General features: G+C 46.4%; 1 protein-coding gene and 1 long non-coding RNA gene across 2 annotated transcripts in view; one reads left to right on the top strand and one right to left on the bottom strand.

Moving 5' to 3' along the window:
• Positions 1-11284, top strand: part of LOC133163933 (uncharacterized) — a 65259-nt gene extending 53975 nt beyond the window's left edge. The window contains exons 5-6 of the long non-coding RNA XR_009716473.1: positions 9853-10110; positions 10928-11284. This is a non-coding gene — a long non-coding RNA (uncharacterized LOC133163933). The remainder of the gene's footprint in view (positions 1-9852; positions 10111-10927) is intronic.
• Positions 2311-5686, bottom strand: barhl1b (BarH-like homeobox 1b). The gene is made up of 3 exons (XM_061294254.1): positions 5227-5686; positions 3237-3459; positions 2311-2611 (listed from the first exon to the last, which is right to left on the bottom strand). Exons 1-3 carry the CDS (start codon positions 5684-5686, stop codon positions 2311-2313), a joined length of 984 nt encoding a protein of 327 aa, XP_061150238.1.
• Positions 11285-19466: the final 8182 nt, after the last annotated feature.

Consider the following 19466-nt stretch of genomic DNA (forward strand, 5'->3'; position numbering starts at 1 on the left):
TTTATTGGTCATTATGTGAATCAGACACGGCTCGCTATGATGAGTCTGTAATGATCTTCTGGCAAGTTGGGAGGCGTTTCATTCCCCCTCCTGTTGGCTCAGTCCACGCATGCGGGCCAAGCCGTCACTGTATTTTTAATGCAATTTTCCGCTTCATAAACACGCCAGTTATCAGGCCGTCAGTCTGATCTTTCACGGTGGCGAGTCCGCGGACGACCGCTAAGTGGAGGGTCCCCCCCGCAGAACAGGTGCCATGCGCGGGCGGGCGACAGCAGGGCGAGCTGCCTATCAAAGCCATTATCGACTTTCAATTAAAACCTATTAAAGTCTTTTGTTCTAATCGCTAACATCGGCTCGCCCGGCCGCATCTGAACTGATTTGACCTCCAAAAGAAGTCGGGTAGAGCAGACTTGGAGAAGAGGGGGGTGTATAGCATCAAGCTGGAGGAAGGAAGGGGGAGGGATGGGAGGTTGGGAGGGAGAATGCGCTACCGCTGACCAGCTGTCCCCTGCACGCTGATCCCCGGCCTGCAGTCAGCTCCAAGGCCGCTCAGCAGCTGTCGGGCCGGCCTTGGAACCGCAGCGAGCATCCAGCAGCTTCAGCGAAGGGGAGGATGGAAACAATCAATTTCCAAATGGGATCATTTAGGACACTTAAACAATTGCGCACATGCCATTAATATTTCATCTGGTGCGTTGTTGACGGAAAACCAAGTAGTGGTGCTGCTATTAATTTAGGGAAGTGGTGGCCACTTCAATTCATTTGCCTTTCGACGATTTACCGATATGCAATAGCAAAGAAACGTGTGTGTGTGTGTGTGTGTGTATATATATATATATATATATATATATATATATATATATATATATATATATATATATATATATATATAAACTGTCAAATCAAAGGAGGGAAATGTGTTGATTCCAATTATTCTCTCACAAGCTTCCTCCGCAATGTTTATTTTGACTTGAAGTTTAATTAGAGCAGCGCCTATGCTCACTAAGGTTGCCGTGTACCACTTGATTAAAAATGGATCATAGTCTTAAAATCTTTACAATTATTATCGATATTGTGTATGTCCTGTAAAGTCAGTCTGTCGTGTCGAGTTATTGACCAAAATCTCCCGTTTAAATGCTTTGGTAAAAATCAGAGGTAACTTCTGAGACAAAAAATATTATCATATAAAATGCAGGGTGGATTGATCTCATTTTTTTAAATCTAATAAAATAAAACATTTTAATGTCAGTCCCAGATTGTTGCTTTTAGAGTTCCACACACGCAGTTTAGAAAACATAAATGAAGCTATGCCGAAATAAATAGTCACACGGTTAAATCAAAAGACTTTTATTTCCACATTTATAAAAGTATTTGTTTTGTTTACATCAACTCGCCCCTCCTATGCCGCTTGCTGTAAATTTCACCAAAAATGAACTCGAGGAACGAAAGAGAAACGAGAACCACTCCACAAGCTTGCATCTGTAATGTTACATTTTTTTTCCACCAAAGGAGAGGGGAACAGTTATTACAGCTTCATATAAACTAACATAAATTCATTTTTGAAAAATCACAACCTCTGTTCAAATACATCGAAAGCAATCAACAGGCTGCTTGAACCTGCAGCAGGTGCAAGAGGGGGCCGGGGCTTTGTTGGAAGGGCCCATTTAAAACAAAACGAGAGGAAAGAAAATATTAACTGGTGTGATATAGGCAAATTAAATGAATTGGCATTTTGCATCAATCAAAACCTCCAGCTATAAAAGACCACATTTTGAATATATTGATTTCCATATAAGGGAACACCTGTAAATTAATTTTTTGGATGGGCTAATCTAGCCTATATGATCAACTGCATCACCGTGGTGTGAAAAAGACACAATAGATTTAAGAAAAAGAAAAAAAGTCTCCTCTGTCCAATGTAAAATATTCTTATTTACAGATTTTTACAGGTCAAGTCAAAAATAATAATTTACAAGAAAGCAAAATTTTGGATCGTTTAAAAAGATGCACTTGTAGCGTCGTCGCAATATAACAATGGTAAAAAGCAACCGCAACAGCATGGAACGACGAGAACATATTTAAAAATACCAGATGAATCGAAATAAATACATAATTTAGAGCCTTTGATTGAGACGGAAATATAAATAAGCCATAAATAAAATCCCTCAAAAAGGAGTCGTGAAAAGTTCCCTCTTGTACGTTCGTCTCTGTTTCGCACCAAAAAAGTTCGATATTTTTTTTTCCCCCTCAATAATAATTCTCGTTTCCCGTGTCTTTCGTTTTTATTCCGGTTCTATCCGGAAGTCCGGCTCACCGCTGCTGGCTCGGCCGGGAGAGCACACCGGACATAGGGGGCAGAGGCGGCGGGGGCGGCGGCTCACTGCCTCCCTGCAAGCCGTGCAGCAGGATGCGGGGCACCAGGGGCCTCTGCAAACTGGGCGGCGGCGCTGACGGGCCCCTGTACAGGTAGAGCGCCGCCCCCGGGTCCAGGTTGGACACCAGGCTCTGCGGGTAGAAGTATGGCGACGGGAACATCCTTTGCAGGGCCGAGTAGTTGCCAGCCTCGGCCAAGAGTTCCAGTCCCACCGCCGTCTGACGCTTCCATTTGGTCCTATTAAAAAAAAAAAAACATGATCAACTTTTCATTTTCTCTCCAAAGTGGCCAATTAAAAGGCGGAGGTAGCCATTTGTTTATTTATTTATTCATCTATCGATCTAATCTATCTATCGGTCTCAAGCTGCCTCTTGTATTCACACCCAAAAAACGTCGGCGTGCACTCGACGCAGGTGAATAATTCATATTCAAGATAATTGAGGAGATATAGTGCTTTCTTTGAATTATTGATACACACACATGCAAGCATGCATTATTCACAAGCCAAAGTGTTGTTTTTGTATTTATTTATGACATTTAGATGCCCGGGTGTCGAAGCTGCGGACACATTCTGGCTTAATTTTACAAAATCTGGTTTTCCCTTTTTAAAAAATCATATCAAATGTCATGCTCAACTCATTTTCTGTAAATAAACAAACATGGAGGATAATTGAGACCGTTTAAAAATATGACAAAATAGTCAGTTAAATTGCGAGGAAAATAGAAATTTATTTCAAATTATAGTTATTAAATTGAGGTTCAACAAAATATAAATCCAATTTTCACTATAGCAAAACTTTTAGTTGAATTGCTCAACTTAAAATATTGCGTGGTGCAGTGCAGTCAAATGAGCCGCTCCCACCTTCGGTTCTGGTACCAAGTCTTGACTTGCGTGTCTGTGAGGTTGAGCGAGGCGGCCAGCTCCATCCGATCCTGGACGCTCAGGTACTTTTGGCGCTCAAAGCTGCGCTCCAGTTGCGCCAATTGGTGGTCCGTGAAGGCCGTCCTGGCCTTTCGGGGCTTCTTGAGCCGGACTTGGGGGCTGTCTCTGCTACTGGAGATCTCCCTGTCCCCCTCCTCTTTCACTGCAAAAGGTGGAGGATACATTCAAATCTGAATGATGATTATTTGTCGCGCGCACTGGTGAATTTGGAGTCCAAGTGCACCCCCCCCCCCCCAGTTAAATTAATTTTCTTACACGCCTTTTTTGATATTACATCACATGCACAGCATCGCAGTGGTTCTGCTTGTACTGAACTTTTTATTGCACATATTTTGTATGCTTGAATTATTATTTTCTAAATATTGCGTTTTCTTATTATTTCGCTACGTGTAATATAGAGCATTCATGCGAGGGGGAATTTATGTAATCCGATCAAAATGTCCTCTTGTTGAATTTTTTTCATTATTTCTAATTTACTTAAAACTTGATGTATTTTGTAGGTTAGAGCTCTTATTTTGCAGCCCACTAGTCCTTGAGCAAATATATTTCCCTTTATAATCTGCAATGAATCACTTCCGATATATCCCTGCAGCCTTCAATTTGATTTTTCTCTGTGTGTGTGTTTGACGTCAGCTTCCCCCTCCTGCGTGGAGTCATGTCAGGGCGAGTACTTTGATTTTAACACGCAAAAAAAAAAAAAAGACGGGGGTGGGGTAGAGGGGGGGATCTTTTTGGTCGTCTCAAGCATGCAGCCCCACAATAATCCGCCTAATTGAGCCACCAGGGAAAGGACAAGAGCGTCCGCGGGAACTTCACACACGAGCGTGGAAATAAAGGAGTGGATGGAACTCAAGAGCCGCTCGGCCAAATGTGATTAGTGGCGTGGACAAATTGCATCAAATGTGCTGATATATCGGAGGAGGAGGAGGCTCCAAAGCTTCCGTCTCGCTCGCCCTGCAGGCTTCTTCCACTCAAGACGTCATCGTGCATATGCGCGATGACTTAAAAAGATGGCGACGATTATCGCAATTGTTTTATTATTAGTCGCATCGAGTATTATTGTTTTTATTAGAGTGCAATGTGCACCTTTTGGGATTTCATAGTCGTGTGTGTGTGGTTCTAATTTCGGCGTAGCCTGCAGCAGTGGACTTCTTTTCCACGAGCCGTTTCATTGAAGTGTCAGTGTGTGCAGGTGACATGTCTGTTAAGGCTGACATGATTGGAAACAGATCGAGCTTTCATGATTTTTATCTGGAGCTCCAACTCTTCAGACCCCCACCCCACCACCCCTCCCACCCACGCACCTATTTCGCCCGCCTGCTTTCTATAAACATGCCATCTGTTTGAAATAGGTTTCGAATTCAGTAAATAAGAGCCGTCACAATTTATATTGTAGCTTTCTTTTTTATTTTAATAATACAATAATAATTCACAAATTGATGTTTAGTGGAGATCAGCAGCCTCTCGCTGTGACAAAAAGAAATAGTTTGGACAAGATCTTACTCTTCTATTTATTCATTTGGGATAGAAAATATTTTCAGTGGAAAATATAATCACAGTCACGTCCCAGAAAAAAATAATCATGTCAAATTGAAACTTTGACATATACTGAAAATATTCGTATGTTTGCAGAAACTATATTTATAATATATTCCCTTAAAATACATTTTGTTTCAGTTTGTTTTATTGGCCGATTATATATCTGCCTCTCTGTTGCAGGTCTTCTGCAATTACTTTTATTTGATATTAAAGTTAAACAAATTAATTGATGTTGTTTTATTCCTTATTTTATTTAATCACCGATTTAACTGTAGATATTGTTGTGAACGTTTTTTTTTTGTTTAGATTAAAATGTCAATTTACGCTCGGAACAACAATTCGACCACCCCCGACCGATGTGCGCGCTCACCTTTATATTCGCTGTCCGACGACGAGTTACTGTGAATTTTCTCCATAAAGTCGTCGGCAATTTTGGCGACCAGTCTGCCGGCTTCTTGCGTGGGTTGTCCGTTACTGGAGTAAGGCGCGCAGGCGGCCAGAGGCTTACAGTCCGCCAAAATGTCTCTGATAAGGAAGGACGAGGTCATGGTCCTCTGCTGGGACCCGGCCGAGATCCCGGCGGGGCCGTGTTGCAGGTGAGGCGGCAGGCCGACGCCGCCGTGTCCCTGCCTCGGGGCCAGCTCGTCGGCGCACTCCCTCCTGGGCGAGGGCGGCGACGAGCAGCCGCTTTCCGCGTCGGATCTCGGGCTGAACTCCAAGGGAGAGCGGCACTCTCCGGCCAGGCTGTCCCCCTTGGACAGCGGACTTCCGGGCCTGTGGGAGAGCAGCGAGTCGATGCCGAAACTGGAGCCGTTAGCGGACCCCTCCATTGTCTTGACCGGGGTTGGTGGACGGGGGTTGCTCCTCAAACTACCATTTGGTATTTGAGACAAATTTATTTTTCTTCAATGTGGTCCAAAAAAATGTCCTCGCGTTGGGGGGAAAAAAATGTTTTTCTTCTTATCATATAATAATATGAAATCCTATAAGTAGTCCCTGGCGTCGTCCATCCAGTTCGGGCGTCCAATTGGATTTCTTCGATCACACCCTCTTTACGATTTCACGCCGGGAGCGGGCTAAAAAAAAAAAACTCAAGAAGCCGTTTCAGCACCATGGACAGGTACCAGATGGATGGCCGGGTCACCTCGTCTCATTCTTTAGCGCACTGAACGCACAAGGCAGGTGGAGTCGAGGACGTGCATGCGGATGCGGCGAATTGCAGTAAAGTGGGTTAAATAGTCCCAACTAAGGCGAGAAGGGAGGAAGTGGTACCCCCCCAAAAAATGGAAGTTGAGGAAAAGTCAGGAGCTATAGGTTTTAAGAGCGTCGCGTCCACGTGAGTCCCCTGTGACACGCCTTGATTGGTTGACGGTGGACCTCCCTGCACGAGCAGCCCCTCCTTCTGACGTCCCCTGCCTACCGGGCTCATCCTCATTTTGAGAAGAGACAGTGGATTCATCAGGAGACTCCGATGCGAGTGTTTACAGGCAATTTTCACACTGTTTGCTTTCATTACATCATTGATGAGGCTTCTAATGGGGTTATTACGAGGGACTGCTTTTCATCCTTCTTTTTTTTTTTTTGCGTCCCCGAGTTCCTTTATCATCATTTCCAACGATATATTTATGGCGAAAAGTGGAAATAAAGAAAAGAAGTGAAGCTTCCAAAGAAGTCTAAAATAAATTCGCTTTTTTTTATTTCATTATTCATGCTGAGTGGCGATTGTTTTTTTTTTACGTCAATACATTCTTGAATAATTCACTCGCGTTTTGTGGTTGAATAAACACCGCAATGTTTTTATTCTTTGCATTAAAAATTCGGGCGCCCCATTTTTTTTTTTTAAATAACCACCAAGGCCCCGCCGTCTTGCTGTCAGCATTTAAAGCACAATAAGCATCTAATAGTCCCTGGTAATTGTCAAAGTTCGAGTTGCCTTTGTGTGTTCCTTTGCACCTTAACAGCCATGCGAAAGCATTGTGCGCACTTTTAAGTGCGCAGCGCACAACAGTTTGCCCCGCGACGGCCTCGACAGCCCCTAATAATCGAACGCGCACACACACCATGTGACCACCAGATTGGAGGCGCGCGTCGGTTCCAGACACCGGCAGGTTAGTGAATCCGCTCCCGGCTCCCATGGGGTCCCATCACGGTTGCAAGCTGTCACGAGTGAGGCGGCACACACCCTGCCTGCCTTGGCTGCTGCTGCTGCTGCTGCTGCTGCTGCTTTCTCATGAAAAGAAGCAGTGGGTTGATGGTTTGCGCCATTACGCCCCCCCCCCCCCCTGCGCGCTTTGTCTTATCGCTGTGTTCGATCTCATTCCCAAAAGAAAAGTAACAACATTAATTATTGACGTTTATTAGTTCGCACGAAAAGTAAGCTTTGCATTATGCAAGCAAGTTTTGTATTTAAGTTGGGAGATATTAGGGGGAAAACTATTTCCGTAAACTTTTCTTATTTCAATTCTGGGAAGCTCAATTTCACCACAGCAAAACTTAAAATATTTTTTTGTCAAATCGCCCATACTAAAATGTTATCGAAGTTTGGAATTTCGAGTTCAGCCAAGCTGTTTTTTTTTTTTTTTTTTTTTTACACAGTGGAGTTGTAAATAAATGATAACGAGGTTAAAAGACTTTTGTGAAGGTCTGAGTGTGGAACTTACTCGTGCTGGTTTACTAACGTCTCCAAAGTCCTCATTTGTGGAACTGCAGTGGAAAATTCGTTTGATGGGTTAATATGAAGTCAAAAGTCTTTGTAGTCATTTTTACCAAATCCAAGGAAATAGTCGAGATTAATTTTGCAGAGTACAAAAAAATCAAAACGTTTGCCTGCATGACTTACTAAAAAATATGTTTAATTTGATTTCATCTTAAGCTCCCAAAAAAATATTTGTAGTTATTTCAAATGTACCGTATTAATGATTGATCATGCTTTAAAAATATTTGACAAAATAATTCAATGCAGGCAAACAAAAAAAAATCAAACTAAAGTCACAGCCAACGACTGCTTGTGTGATATTAACGACTTAAATAATTGATTCCTCATAAACGTTGCCAAATAAAATAATTGCAACTTTTTGGCAGTGTTTTTTGCATTGATATATTTGGCACTGGTTTAACTTCAGCTGGGATTGTTTTTCTATAATAACAGTTTAATTATCAAAGTATTCACAGCCAATGTTATTATTTACTATACTGGAAGCAAACTTCCGATTGGTGGATTTCCTCCATAACTGGACTGTCAGTTTTGCTCAGCACTTTGTTTTGCGTCTCTCGGTTATTGCAAAGGCGCTCATAAGCTTTTCCTAATAAGGCCTGCTGGGCCTCTTCAGCTTGCCGCTATTTGTGGCAAAACAAGTGAGATGAGCTGCAGCCTTTTATTCCCTTGTTTCCGTTAAAACGCAACCCGGATAGGGTTTGTAATATTGTTTGTCGTCTTTGAATAAACTTTGTCATTTCCACGCTTTAGCAACATCAAGTAACGCGTGTCTTTTTGAGGACGACTCCCCTCGACAAACAAACAAATAAGAGTGAGCGGGGGGGGGGGGGGGGGGAGGGGGGCGGGGGTAGACCCCAACCAGTCATGGATGCAAATAGTGCACCTGAACGCCATCAGGTAGTGGAGTTGACAGAAAATAATGAGAACCCACTGAATCTTTTATAAGGTTAACAGTCACATTTCCCAGTCAGCTGTCACACAAGAAAGAATTTAGCACATGCATGCAGACCAAATAAACCTTCATCGGCTCATTAATGCTGACGGAGAGAGAGGGAGGGGGGGGGGGGGTTCTGGACCGCCAGCCACTGCCGCCACCACCTTCGTTTTGTGTCGGTAATTTGCGCCGGAGACAGAGCCCCTTCTCCTGGAGAGGGAGACGAAAGGAGATGGGAGAGAGAGAGGGGTAGAGGAAAAGGGGAGGGGAGGGGGCGAGGCCCAGGGAGGAGGGGGAGGAGGGGCTGGTGGAAGGATGGCGAGCGCACCAGGAGTGTGATTCTGCTCTAATTGGAAGCATTGGGCATTGTCAACAGAGGATTTTCAGCTGCTCGCTGACAGGTAAAGCCGTCAGAATGATAGCCCACTTGTCAGCGCAAAAGACCAATAAAAACAAACCACTTTTGATTTAATTGGAGGCCTAACCATAATGTGTGTGTGTGTGTTTGAGATACACCATGTGTGTTGCCTGCAGGGGCCAAGGCCATGGGGAGCCAGGAGGAAGCGTAAAAGATGAGTGGGGGTATTTGTGAAAGGAAATCATCACTCTTACCGTCAGTACGCTTTGGGCCCGCCTCGATATTTGCCAGTTTCTTGCGCTCGTCATCTTCGGGATTGGCCAGAGGCTTCCACCACAGTCATAGTTGAAAATGACTTTTAGCGTCAGCAATTCACGAGTACAAAAACCCAAACCGCCACAGGGACAAGCAAACAGGAAGCGGGAAGGGAGAGGGAAAAAGTCGAGGACAGAAGGCTGACCAGAAAACGTGACAGTGTTGTCAGTATCAGGAGTACAGCAGGGGTCAATCTTAGGTCCCTGTTCATTTAGTCATTACTGCAATACACAGAAAATACGTTCATACTTTTGCTATCGGTCGATTTAATATTGTGATGGGGTTCTTACAGTTCTGCTCCAGTTCTTACTAGTACCAGGAAGTTGGTATCTTTTTTTAAAAAAACATCGCTTGGTGATAAATGCGGACCTAAATATTCTCCTTGCGTTCCTTTATGAATGTTCTGCGCCTATGTCGAGCGACAGGACTCCAACGATTGTCAAGATTCATTTCATTTTTGATAGCGGATTTTCAGATACTTTGATTTGTCATGCTCATCTTCAACTGTCATCTGCACCGCGCTAAAAATAACAACCCTATCAAATAATAATGTGACTAAATTGGCTTTGACTTAAGTGTTTTTCCTTCATCAGCAGAAGATCACCAGCGCCCACTTCCCCATTCGGCACGGCTCGCGTGCCCTTTGTAACCGGTGTTTTATTATTCTTGACAGAGTTCAGCGAACACATCTGGGCGGGATGAGGCGGGACGCAGGGTCGGTGCCAAGAGGCCCGGAGGTGAGCGAGGAGCCAATGGAGACGGGCGTGGCCACGGCGAGGACGAACAACCGCAAACATCCATCATGATCAGGCCTCCTGAGGAATGCGGGCTCCTTCAAACCGGGCTTGACCCTCTTTTTGCTGACCTTTGGCCACTTGAGCCAAAACTGAGGAGTCTGACACAAATGAAGTCAAGGAGATCCCACCAAACCGTAAGAACTCATTTCAATTTATTTCTCCTCTGCATTGTTTGATTGACTTGAAGCAATAACGCGCTTCATAAAAAATAAAAAAAACACTTTGATGAAAAATATGCCACTCTTCTGACTTGTTGTTTGTCAGAAGCAAGTTTTAATTCCCCAAAATACATTTGAGTCTCATCTTCAAATCAGAGTACACATTCACACAGTTGGCTCTTGAACTAGCAAATGTTTATACGTTATATTATAGATTTGCCAATCTGTTGCAGGAAATAGTCTTAAAAAAAAGATTATTTTTATTCTTCCCTTTCCATGCGTGGGGATCCCAACATTGCTTTCTGGCCTTAAACTCCCCGTGTCCTAATTTGGCCAATATGCAGGTAATATGTGGGGTCGCAACATCTTAATTATCACACCGCCTGTCAGTGGATCCCCCGCCTACCCCCCCCCCTCCTCCCGCCGTGACTTTTATTGCTTCATTAGTATGCTCGGCATGCCCCGGCGCACACCCACACCCCGCAAGCCTTCAAACCTTAACAACTTTTGGCACGTCGGAGTGTGCTGAGGGGATGATGAGGGACCCATCTAGGTTTGTGACGCTCAGAATTTTCCTTGTCCAAGCTTGCACTCAAACGCTGTGGTTATTTCCAATTGTCAGAAGTCAAAAAAAAAAATCCATAAACTCATCGATCGAACTTTTAAACCAGCTGACTAAACTTTCAAAGCGTCTTCTAATTTTCAAGGGAATATTTAGCCCTATTTCTTTCACGCTATATCAAATCATTGAAGAAGTGAATGTTGACATTTTGCCACTTCTTGTCATCTTCAGGTTCAACACTTCATACCTGTTGGGATGAACGCCGGCATGTTAGATTCGCTGTCACAAGCATCCATCGTACAGCCGAACAGGTAGGCTACAGTATGTCCAAAGTGTGTGTGTGTGTGCGCCGACAGTGAAGGTGTTCAGCGTGCAGAAGAAGACTCCAGAAAATGCTCATTAGAGTTGACCTTGACACTCGGAGCCGGCGTTTGATGGATCGGGTACAGGGCCAAACAAGCCCCTGGGGAGCCATGATCTTATCTCTTATTGTACACACATACACACCTCCCTCCCCACCGCTGACCTGCTCGCCCCCCCCCCTTTCCCCGACACACACAAACATACACACGCTCCCGCTACACGCATCACAAGCGGAATAAATCTGTGTCTGGCAGGCAGAGGGGGGGGGGGGGGGGGGGCTGGGCCCAGGCGAGTGGGGGTGAGGCCTCGGAGAGTAAGAAGGGAGAAGGTAGCGCTTGAAGAGAGATTGCTGGGGGGGAGGAGGGATGACAGGAGGGGAGGAAAAACACACACAGGGCTAAGAAAAACCAACAGCTCACTGAGGTGTTATTACGCACGTACTGTTAGTCAGGTGTTGTTGTTTTTCTAGCTGCACCAAGTGTAGGTATTGTTTGCTGATTGACTTTTTAAGCTCATTACATGAAAAGTGGAGAGTGGCAGATATTTGAATGTGAAGAAAATGGCGTCACGGGCTAATATTGTGACATATTTTGTACTTTTATTATTATTATATTTAGATATTATTTTTATTATTTTGTACATTTGGAATCTTCTGTCAGTATTTCAACATTCTAACATTCGTTCGTAATTTCAAGTCGGAAAATTCCGATTGGCTGATCACGGCCCGGCACCCCAACCACCGCTCCCTATCCAAATGTATTGTGGAAAGTTCATAAATTGACTAAGTGAGGAATGAAGATTCCAGATGAAAGCCAAGATTCGGGTGTCTGTGTTCAGGGCTCCTTCGTCTTTTTCTCATCTGCCCTTCTTCCCGACGACACACATAATTTAAGGAGAAGACAAACGCACGCTAATGCCACCGGCAGCCTCACATCTCCCCCTCACCTCAACCAAAGCGACATGAGGCAACATCCACCTCCAGGATGGCAAAGTTTCTTCCCCGCCAGCCGGCATCCTCACAAGTGCGCCATCACAGGGCCGCTCGCTCTTTGTGCTCTCGTCTGCGGCAGCACGAAGGGGCGGGGGGGGAAGCGTCGCTCTGAAGTCTTAATTGAGCTTTACCTGCTCCCCCCCCTCCACCCCTTGTGTTGTTGTTAGCTAAAGTGCGCTTAAACTTTATAATCAAGCCTACAGGGTGTAGCATGCGCCGTGTGAAGCTTGCGACGGCGTCACAAACGCGCTTGTTTGCAAATGTGGCGGCAAGTCGTTCCACTCCACAACAAATGCGGCTCGCCTTTCGCTCTGTCAGTCAACCCCAACAAACACAGCCGCCCTAAAAAGTCATTTGAGTAGAACACAACTAATCCGTGCATTTTCTCCTTTTGCAATCTGCACACGACCCCCCCCCCACGCACCTACCTGACTTTTCCATCTGTCAGTGTGTCTATACGAGGCAACCTTAGGAGGGATGGGGAGACTGATGTCTCAGCTCCTCGGCGATCCCGCCAGGAATGTCTTTTGACAGTTGCAGGAGCAGCAGGATACGGCGCAAAGATGTTGCTGTAATTGCACCTGGTTGCGTCATGAAAAAGTAATAATTTGCTGTCAAGGACGTCAAGGTGTCAGCGTTCGGCAGGAGTTGATAAGGTATTGACTGCCTCCAGAGTGCCTGCTCGCTCGCTCTCGCTCACATTCCTTTAGAAAGTTGATTCCCCCGGAAAGGATGTGGGGAGCTGACGTTGGGGAAGAAGAAGGGCTGATTAAAATAAAGAGATTTTTTAAAAATATATTTATATTTAGAAAAAAAATCCTCATTCTGCAACGTCTATCCCTGTGACATGAATTTTGCCTCCTTGCTCGTTCATAATGCATGCGCAGATTGTGTTCAATTATACATAAGCGATCAACAGGCTAAAGCTAGCCAATGCTACGCAATTAGCATTCAGCTCGCTCCTCCTTTCGCTTTGATTGCTGACGCTCGGGTCGGAACGGAACGTTTCTTGTCGTGGGCTCAACCCTGTCCATGTGTATCGAGGGACTTGACTCGTATACATTAAAATTCAAGTACAGCTATAAAATGTCCCCCCAAAAATTCGAGCTGTTGCGAAATACCTGCAAGCAGTGTGAATTTGACCCAAATCCAGATTTCACCGAGCAAAATCCCAAAGCCGCATGCTCATTGATTTTTCTGGTGACACCTCTTATTATTATTGATTCAGATATTGATTACTCCTTTATGTCATCATTGTTGCAAAGATATGTTATTACTTACCGCTTGAGTCCAATATCTGCTGTAGGAAAACCAAAGCAAGCTAGCTAAGCTGTAACGTTTTTTTGTCTAACCGCCTACCGGGGACATTCGAACATTCAAACCGTAAAAATCATATTCCCTTTGATACCTACGTGCAAATCAGTAATTGTAGGAAGATGAAAAACCATCCGATTCAACGCTAGGGCTTCAAAGGCTGCGCGGCGTTAGCTTAAGCGCTCTTTCTTCGCGTCAAGTGAAAGCCACCAACGCAGCAACATGGCGGTAATCTGCGCTCATTGTTGCCTAATGAAGCGTCAATGGAGCAGCTTGGCCGAGCTTATAGACTTCCCATTGTCGCGCACAGACTCCCAGGGTTGATAGATCCAGCGATAAGGGTCAGGATTTGTGGAACTGCCGGCACAATCCTTTGGATATTTCCCAGAGATCTAAAAGCCGCTTAATCAGCTCTCGCTTCATCATCTCTTCATCTTCCCATGGACGTGTTCTATCCGTCTTTTTTACCGCCAGCCTCCTCGGGCTTTTCTGCTCTTTCTTCCGTCGTGTTTGTGTTTCGGATTTGCCCAAGTGGCCCCCGGATCAGTTGACCTGACCCCTTCGGGCTCGGCAGAAAAAAGGTTCTTTTGGAAGGGCGGGCTTCTCTTGCGTCTGCGCGGGTGTGTACGCTGATGCCACACACAGAACGCACGCTTTGGTTTCACCGAGCACGCACACAATTAGCGGCCTTGTAGACATCAAGACGGGTCTCTGTAGAAAATCTCATTTGGCACAGTCAGTGGCAAAATGGACGCCCCCTGAGATCGTTAACAACACGGTGACATCATTATAAAATATCGGAGCTCACAGAACTGGCTAAATCCAAAAATGTGCTTGATCTCCCACTTTTGGGGTATTTTCCCATTTTCTTTTTGTTTCTGGGAATTTTCGTCCACACTTACCCTTGTCACTTGCAGGGACCATGTAGTGAATCTTCATCGGGCTTTTCTGAAGAATATTTTGGCTTTGTAAGAATAATTTTCTGTTTTGTGCGCCCCCTGAGATAACCTTGGCCACCCCATAGCCCCCCCAAGGGCAAAAATCCTAGCGCCGCCCATGGTCACAACTACTCTGAGGTCTTCAAACAGAATAATGACAATTGGCGTAACATTCCCTTTCCAACAAAGAAGGAAAACAATTCCATTGCACTTTTCCTATACCGAGCCTGGAAATTTCCATTCTCCTACTTTTCTGGAACGCAACATCAATCTGCAATCTGCAATCTTTCCCTGGTGCACCGACTGTAATTATGCCTTCTGTCTTGACTTCTCTTGGATCACCAGCATTAAGAATCCCATCTTTGCTGTATATCAAGTAACCCCCCCGCCCGCCTCCTTCCTATGGAATTTGTCATCTCAAGTGATTGCTTTGCTCTCCCGCCCCTCAGTGGCATTTAGCGCTTCTCATTTGCATGTACATGCCCTCGCTGCGCGCCACACGGGCCTGCGAGATTGATCAGCTGTTTTATTACGCGCCACTTGAAGGGCTGTCGTGGTGTGTATTGTTTATTGGTTAACGCACGAGCACTAGTTGTGATTCACGGCCACATTCTCATATCACACACACACACGCATATACTGTATATGCATACGTGCACACCTGAGACCTGGTGAAAAAGGAACGGAAAGCACGCACATAATCTCGGACTCGTCACCCCACGGGAGTCGCCGTATATTCTGAAGCCGGCGTTTCGCCGAGGTATTTGAACGTAAGCCTTCACATTACGTACCGAGCTGACAGATATTGATATGCAAAACAGGAGGATGCAGAAACAAAATACCGATAATTAAGCGAAGATGTTCCGGGTAGACTCGCGCTTTAGAGTGCGCACGTGGGACTCAGCACATGGTAAGCCATATGCCTCTGTGCAGTCAGCGCCATCGTTAGAGAAGTGGGGAGGGGGCAAGGGTTGGGGGGGGGGGGCAGGGGAGTGTACAACGGCTGCTCTGCGCAAATGGAGCCGCGGAGACTTCGACTGTATCCTTATCACACTTTTATAGCGCCATCAGAGGCCAGTAGGGCTCTTCTGGCTGCGGCGCTGGCGAAATGACACCTTGCGTGACATCAATGCAAAGGTCAAAGGTCAGCCGGATTCCAACGGTTTCGTCGGCCAGTCGCTAGAATGATTTTATGAATGTCAGGTGCGGCGTTGCGTCTCACAAAGACTCCCGCTCGATTCTCCTTCAACCCCCCGCCCCCCCCATGCGTCCCCAAGAGGGGCTTGAGAGAAGCGGGGAGGATTTCGCTGCTGCCGGGGGCGACGGCGTCTCCGTGCCATCCACTTACACAAACGGCAGGATCAGCGCTCCACACAAGAATAATTACAAGATAATGGGTAGTAATGCTGCCCGATCTGTCCCGATTATCTCCTGGCAGCCACCGGCACAGCGCCATCTGGTGCCAGATCTCGGGGCAGCGGCTGCTCCGCCACATGAAAAGGAGCCCGGGCTTAGGCTTAATCTCCCAGCCCATTCTGTTATTGACTGTCTGCATGATGCTGTATGCAAACGTGAGCGTGTGTGAGCATGTGCCCCTCTGAGATGGTCGATTTAGATCGCCGGGACCCCGAAAAAAAAAATGCATTTATATGACACGTATGGGTGACAGCTGGTGTTGCCGAGTGTCTCGGTGAGCGACAGTGAAACAGAATGTTTTTGAGATTCACCAAGCGGCGTTCTATGGACAAGTGTCTGTCACGCCGGGCGGGCTGCGGCTGAGCTTAACTCCCCCACCCTGCGTCTTCTTAAACAGGCTCTCTCCCACAGCTCGCGGCCAATTGGCCACGACGGGCCATTGTGGCGGCCGGAGCTTTAGTGCCTTACAGGGGCTCTTTGTGCTGGGTGTTTACAGACGCTTTACGTTCCCAGCAGGATTCAAAAGCCCCTCAAACTGCTCGACACCTTTGCTGAAACGGAGCAGCCTAGCTCGTAATACCAAAAGCTTTTTGCCCCTTTAGATGGAAGGCTAGAGGAGAGATTTAGATCTAAGTCTCCCGTCCGGAATTGCGGACGGTCGAAGGACACATTTTTCATGCACTGATTAGAGTGTATCATTTAATTCCATGTTGTATAACTTTTTTAAAAAAAATCATGGCTCAGCAAATAAAAAGTGAATTTTTGTCATTTCGTCCCAAAATTCAAAGCATTAATTGGTGATTTTTTAGATCATATTTTGGCTTGTATTTTTTTTGAATAGCAAGCTGCATTGGAAGATAATACAATTCAATACAATGAATTAAATTATAAAAGTTATCAAATTGATTTTGAATGCTTTGATCAAATGGCTTTAATGAGCAGTACAGATTTTCATCATTGAGATCGTTTTAAATCATTTATGGCTTGTCTTCATGAAAAAAATGCGACTCGTGCTGGGAAGTTTTTGGTGACATGACACTTTGCGAATTGCCCTAATAGAGCGCAATTGTATTTTGCCGCTTGCAGCCAAACAACGTCCGCCAACTCCTCACTCACTCATCGTCCTTGCACCTCAATCTTTAACCCCCTCCAAAAACTGTCCTTTTCATTTCCATGCCCAACCTTTGTGGCGACGCTAACTCTCCTCATCCCGAAGTAGGGAGGATCATTTATGAAGCATTTACACTAAGAAGCCCGGCTAATTGGAAGCATGTGTCTTGATAAGCCTCGCCGTTGCACACCAGCAAGCCCCGGGATTCTCCGTGCCTGTCGTTTAACGTCATAATTATCATTTCATCTTTTTAAAAAAAAAAAAAAAACCTCATTGAGGATGCAAGCTGCCTGGTTGCGAAGGCTGCGATCGCGTCGCCATATGTCAAAGGGGCCAAGCCGTCATTGAAGAGCGAGTCGAAATCTGTCTTTCATTGGCCGGGAGATTTCCCCGCAGCCAAACTGCCCCATCAGTAGAAAAACGAGATGTCGAAGAGGCACACGGAAGTCTTGACCTCCGGAGGGAGGTGAAAGGTCGTATCTGCAGTTCTCCGCCAGTCGTCTAAGTGGGCATTTCCACGTTTTTTTTTTTTTCCTCCGCTTCACCTCCAGAGCCACGGCCTTATTCTTTCTTTACCGACGCTCATTTACATCAGGTCGTTTGTTATGACTTTATGATTATATATGGGCCTTTGTCTGGCGGCGCGTGTACCTGCGCCGCTCCCAGCTGGTCCCCATTAATAACAAGGCCCTGCTGTAGACAGAGCAAAAAAGACGGAGGAGCTTGTTAGCGTCATAGGCGAGGGCCACGGGAGGGGGGGGGTTGGAGTACGGTGCACGCACCTGGAGTGCAACAAATTTCAAACGTATGACATGATGGCCTGCATTTGTGCACAAAGCCATCATGGCACATTTGCCAAGAAGCGCCGCCGCGTGTAAACGCGTCACTCCGGACGGTAGCCGCCGCCGCCGCCGCCGCTGCGACCGGACTCCATTATGGATCCCAAATGGCGGCAGAAGCCTGTAAAATCCGCGTCCCCCCTGATCTCCGCTCCGGGAGTCGGTTGGGAATAAAGGCGTGGAAATAGGATTTATTTAGCACGCCTCATCAAAAGGGAATTAGCCGGGTTTGGGGAGGGAAGAGCAGGCTCTGTTTTGAGCTGCTTTGAATGGCGGGATCATCCTCGTAATCCCCGGCCTCCCTCCTCGCCGCCTGCACCCCAGAAAATCAAGACAATCGCCCACATTAGCTCGCTGGGCCCCCCGACGTGGTCAACCTCAAGCCAATCTGTCGGGCAGGTGAGCTTCAAGCACCTGCTTCCTTCTCGGCTGCAATTCTTATCTTTTAATTCCTCCTCTCCCTTGAAAACACGGCGGCGGAGCTGTCAGACTCGCTGATAGGGGAGGCTGACAGCAGAGATCTGGCAAGCCGACACGCAACAAACAACCGGCGAGCATGTAAACTAAAGCAAACAAAGCCCCTCTCCGCTCCTCCAAAGGCAGGATCCCTCCCACCTGCCACCATGATGCTGATGAAACATACAGTAACACAGAGCAGCCATTAAATGGGCGAACAAGTAAAACACAATTGTACCATATCAGCGGAGGGCCGGGGGGGGCTTGCGGCATCTCCTGCTTTCTGTCACGCTCATGAAGCGTGTTCATTATCATCCCCGCTCATGTTTGTCGTCTTCGACTTCCTCGCCGGAAGATTTGGCAGCTGGCTGCATTGTGGGAGATTTGTTACCTGAGGGAAAGTGTCATGCCGCTGGGGCAAATCTCTGCCAATGAGGCATTAAGGTCAAGTTCCAGACAAATCGACATCCCGCTCCGGTAGTATCGAATCAAATCGGACGGTCGCATCGATAATTGACAGGGAGCCGAATTTCCAAAACGAGCTCCGTGCGTGTCACATGACCGGCTTCGCTGCAAATGAAGGCAGTTTATGAGTTCCCCTAAAGCTTAAATGAGGCTAAAGTCTACATTTCCAACAAATGAAATTTTAATTGCGCTGCTGTTACACGATAAATCAATATCTCCCTCCCCCCTCCCCTCCCTGTTCTTGCTCTCAGGAGGCAACACTGACATGACGGGCCAGAATAAGCAATGCCGCATTCATACGGCGGAGGCAATTCCCGCTCGCTTTATGTATCCTCGCGTCTTTCGGCGGGCCCCAGCAGAGCCATAGCTCCTTTATGTAACACCCAGGAGAACGACCCCCCCCCCCCCCCCCGCCCCCCTCCCTCCCCCCTCCGCCACCTCGTGCAGGTAACTAACACCATCAGTAACCTGTCTGCTGTGCACCCAGGTAGCCGGGCCCACCTTCACCCCTCCTCCGTGATGTCCCCTCGTTTCTGTTCCCTTCCTCTCTCCCTGCACCCGTAACCTAATCATCGACGCTCCCCATCGGCGTGATTTATAGCTCACCGCTCTGCCGAAAACCAATAGATCAGGCTTGCAAGGGGAGGAGGGGGGGGACTCAAGAGGGAAGAACGGGACCGGGAGAAAACTCTGCAGTACTCTGTGATGCAAATGGAAGGTGCAGCATCCCGTCATGTGTACGTTCCACTTTTTAAAAAAATTGTGGAGTGGATCTTGGTCTTGATACTCAGCGAATAAGCATTCAAATGACAGAATCAAATGAAACGATTCAATTGGTTTGCCGGAGCATCTCAGTGGGCTGAGATCAGAACCCTGT

The sequence above is a fragment of the Syngnathus typhle genome, linkage group LG12, assembly GCF_033458585.1.
Source record: "Syngnathus typhle isolate RoL2023-S1 ecotype Sweden linkage group LG12, RoL_Styp_1.0, whole genome shotgun sequence".
Classification (NCBI taxonomy): Eukaryota; Metazoa; Chordata; class Actinopteri; order Syngnathiformes; family Syngnathidae; genus Syngnathus; species Syngnathus typhle.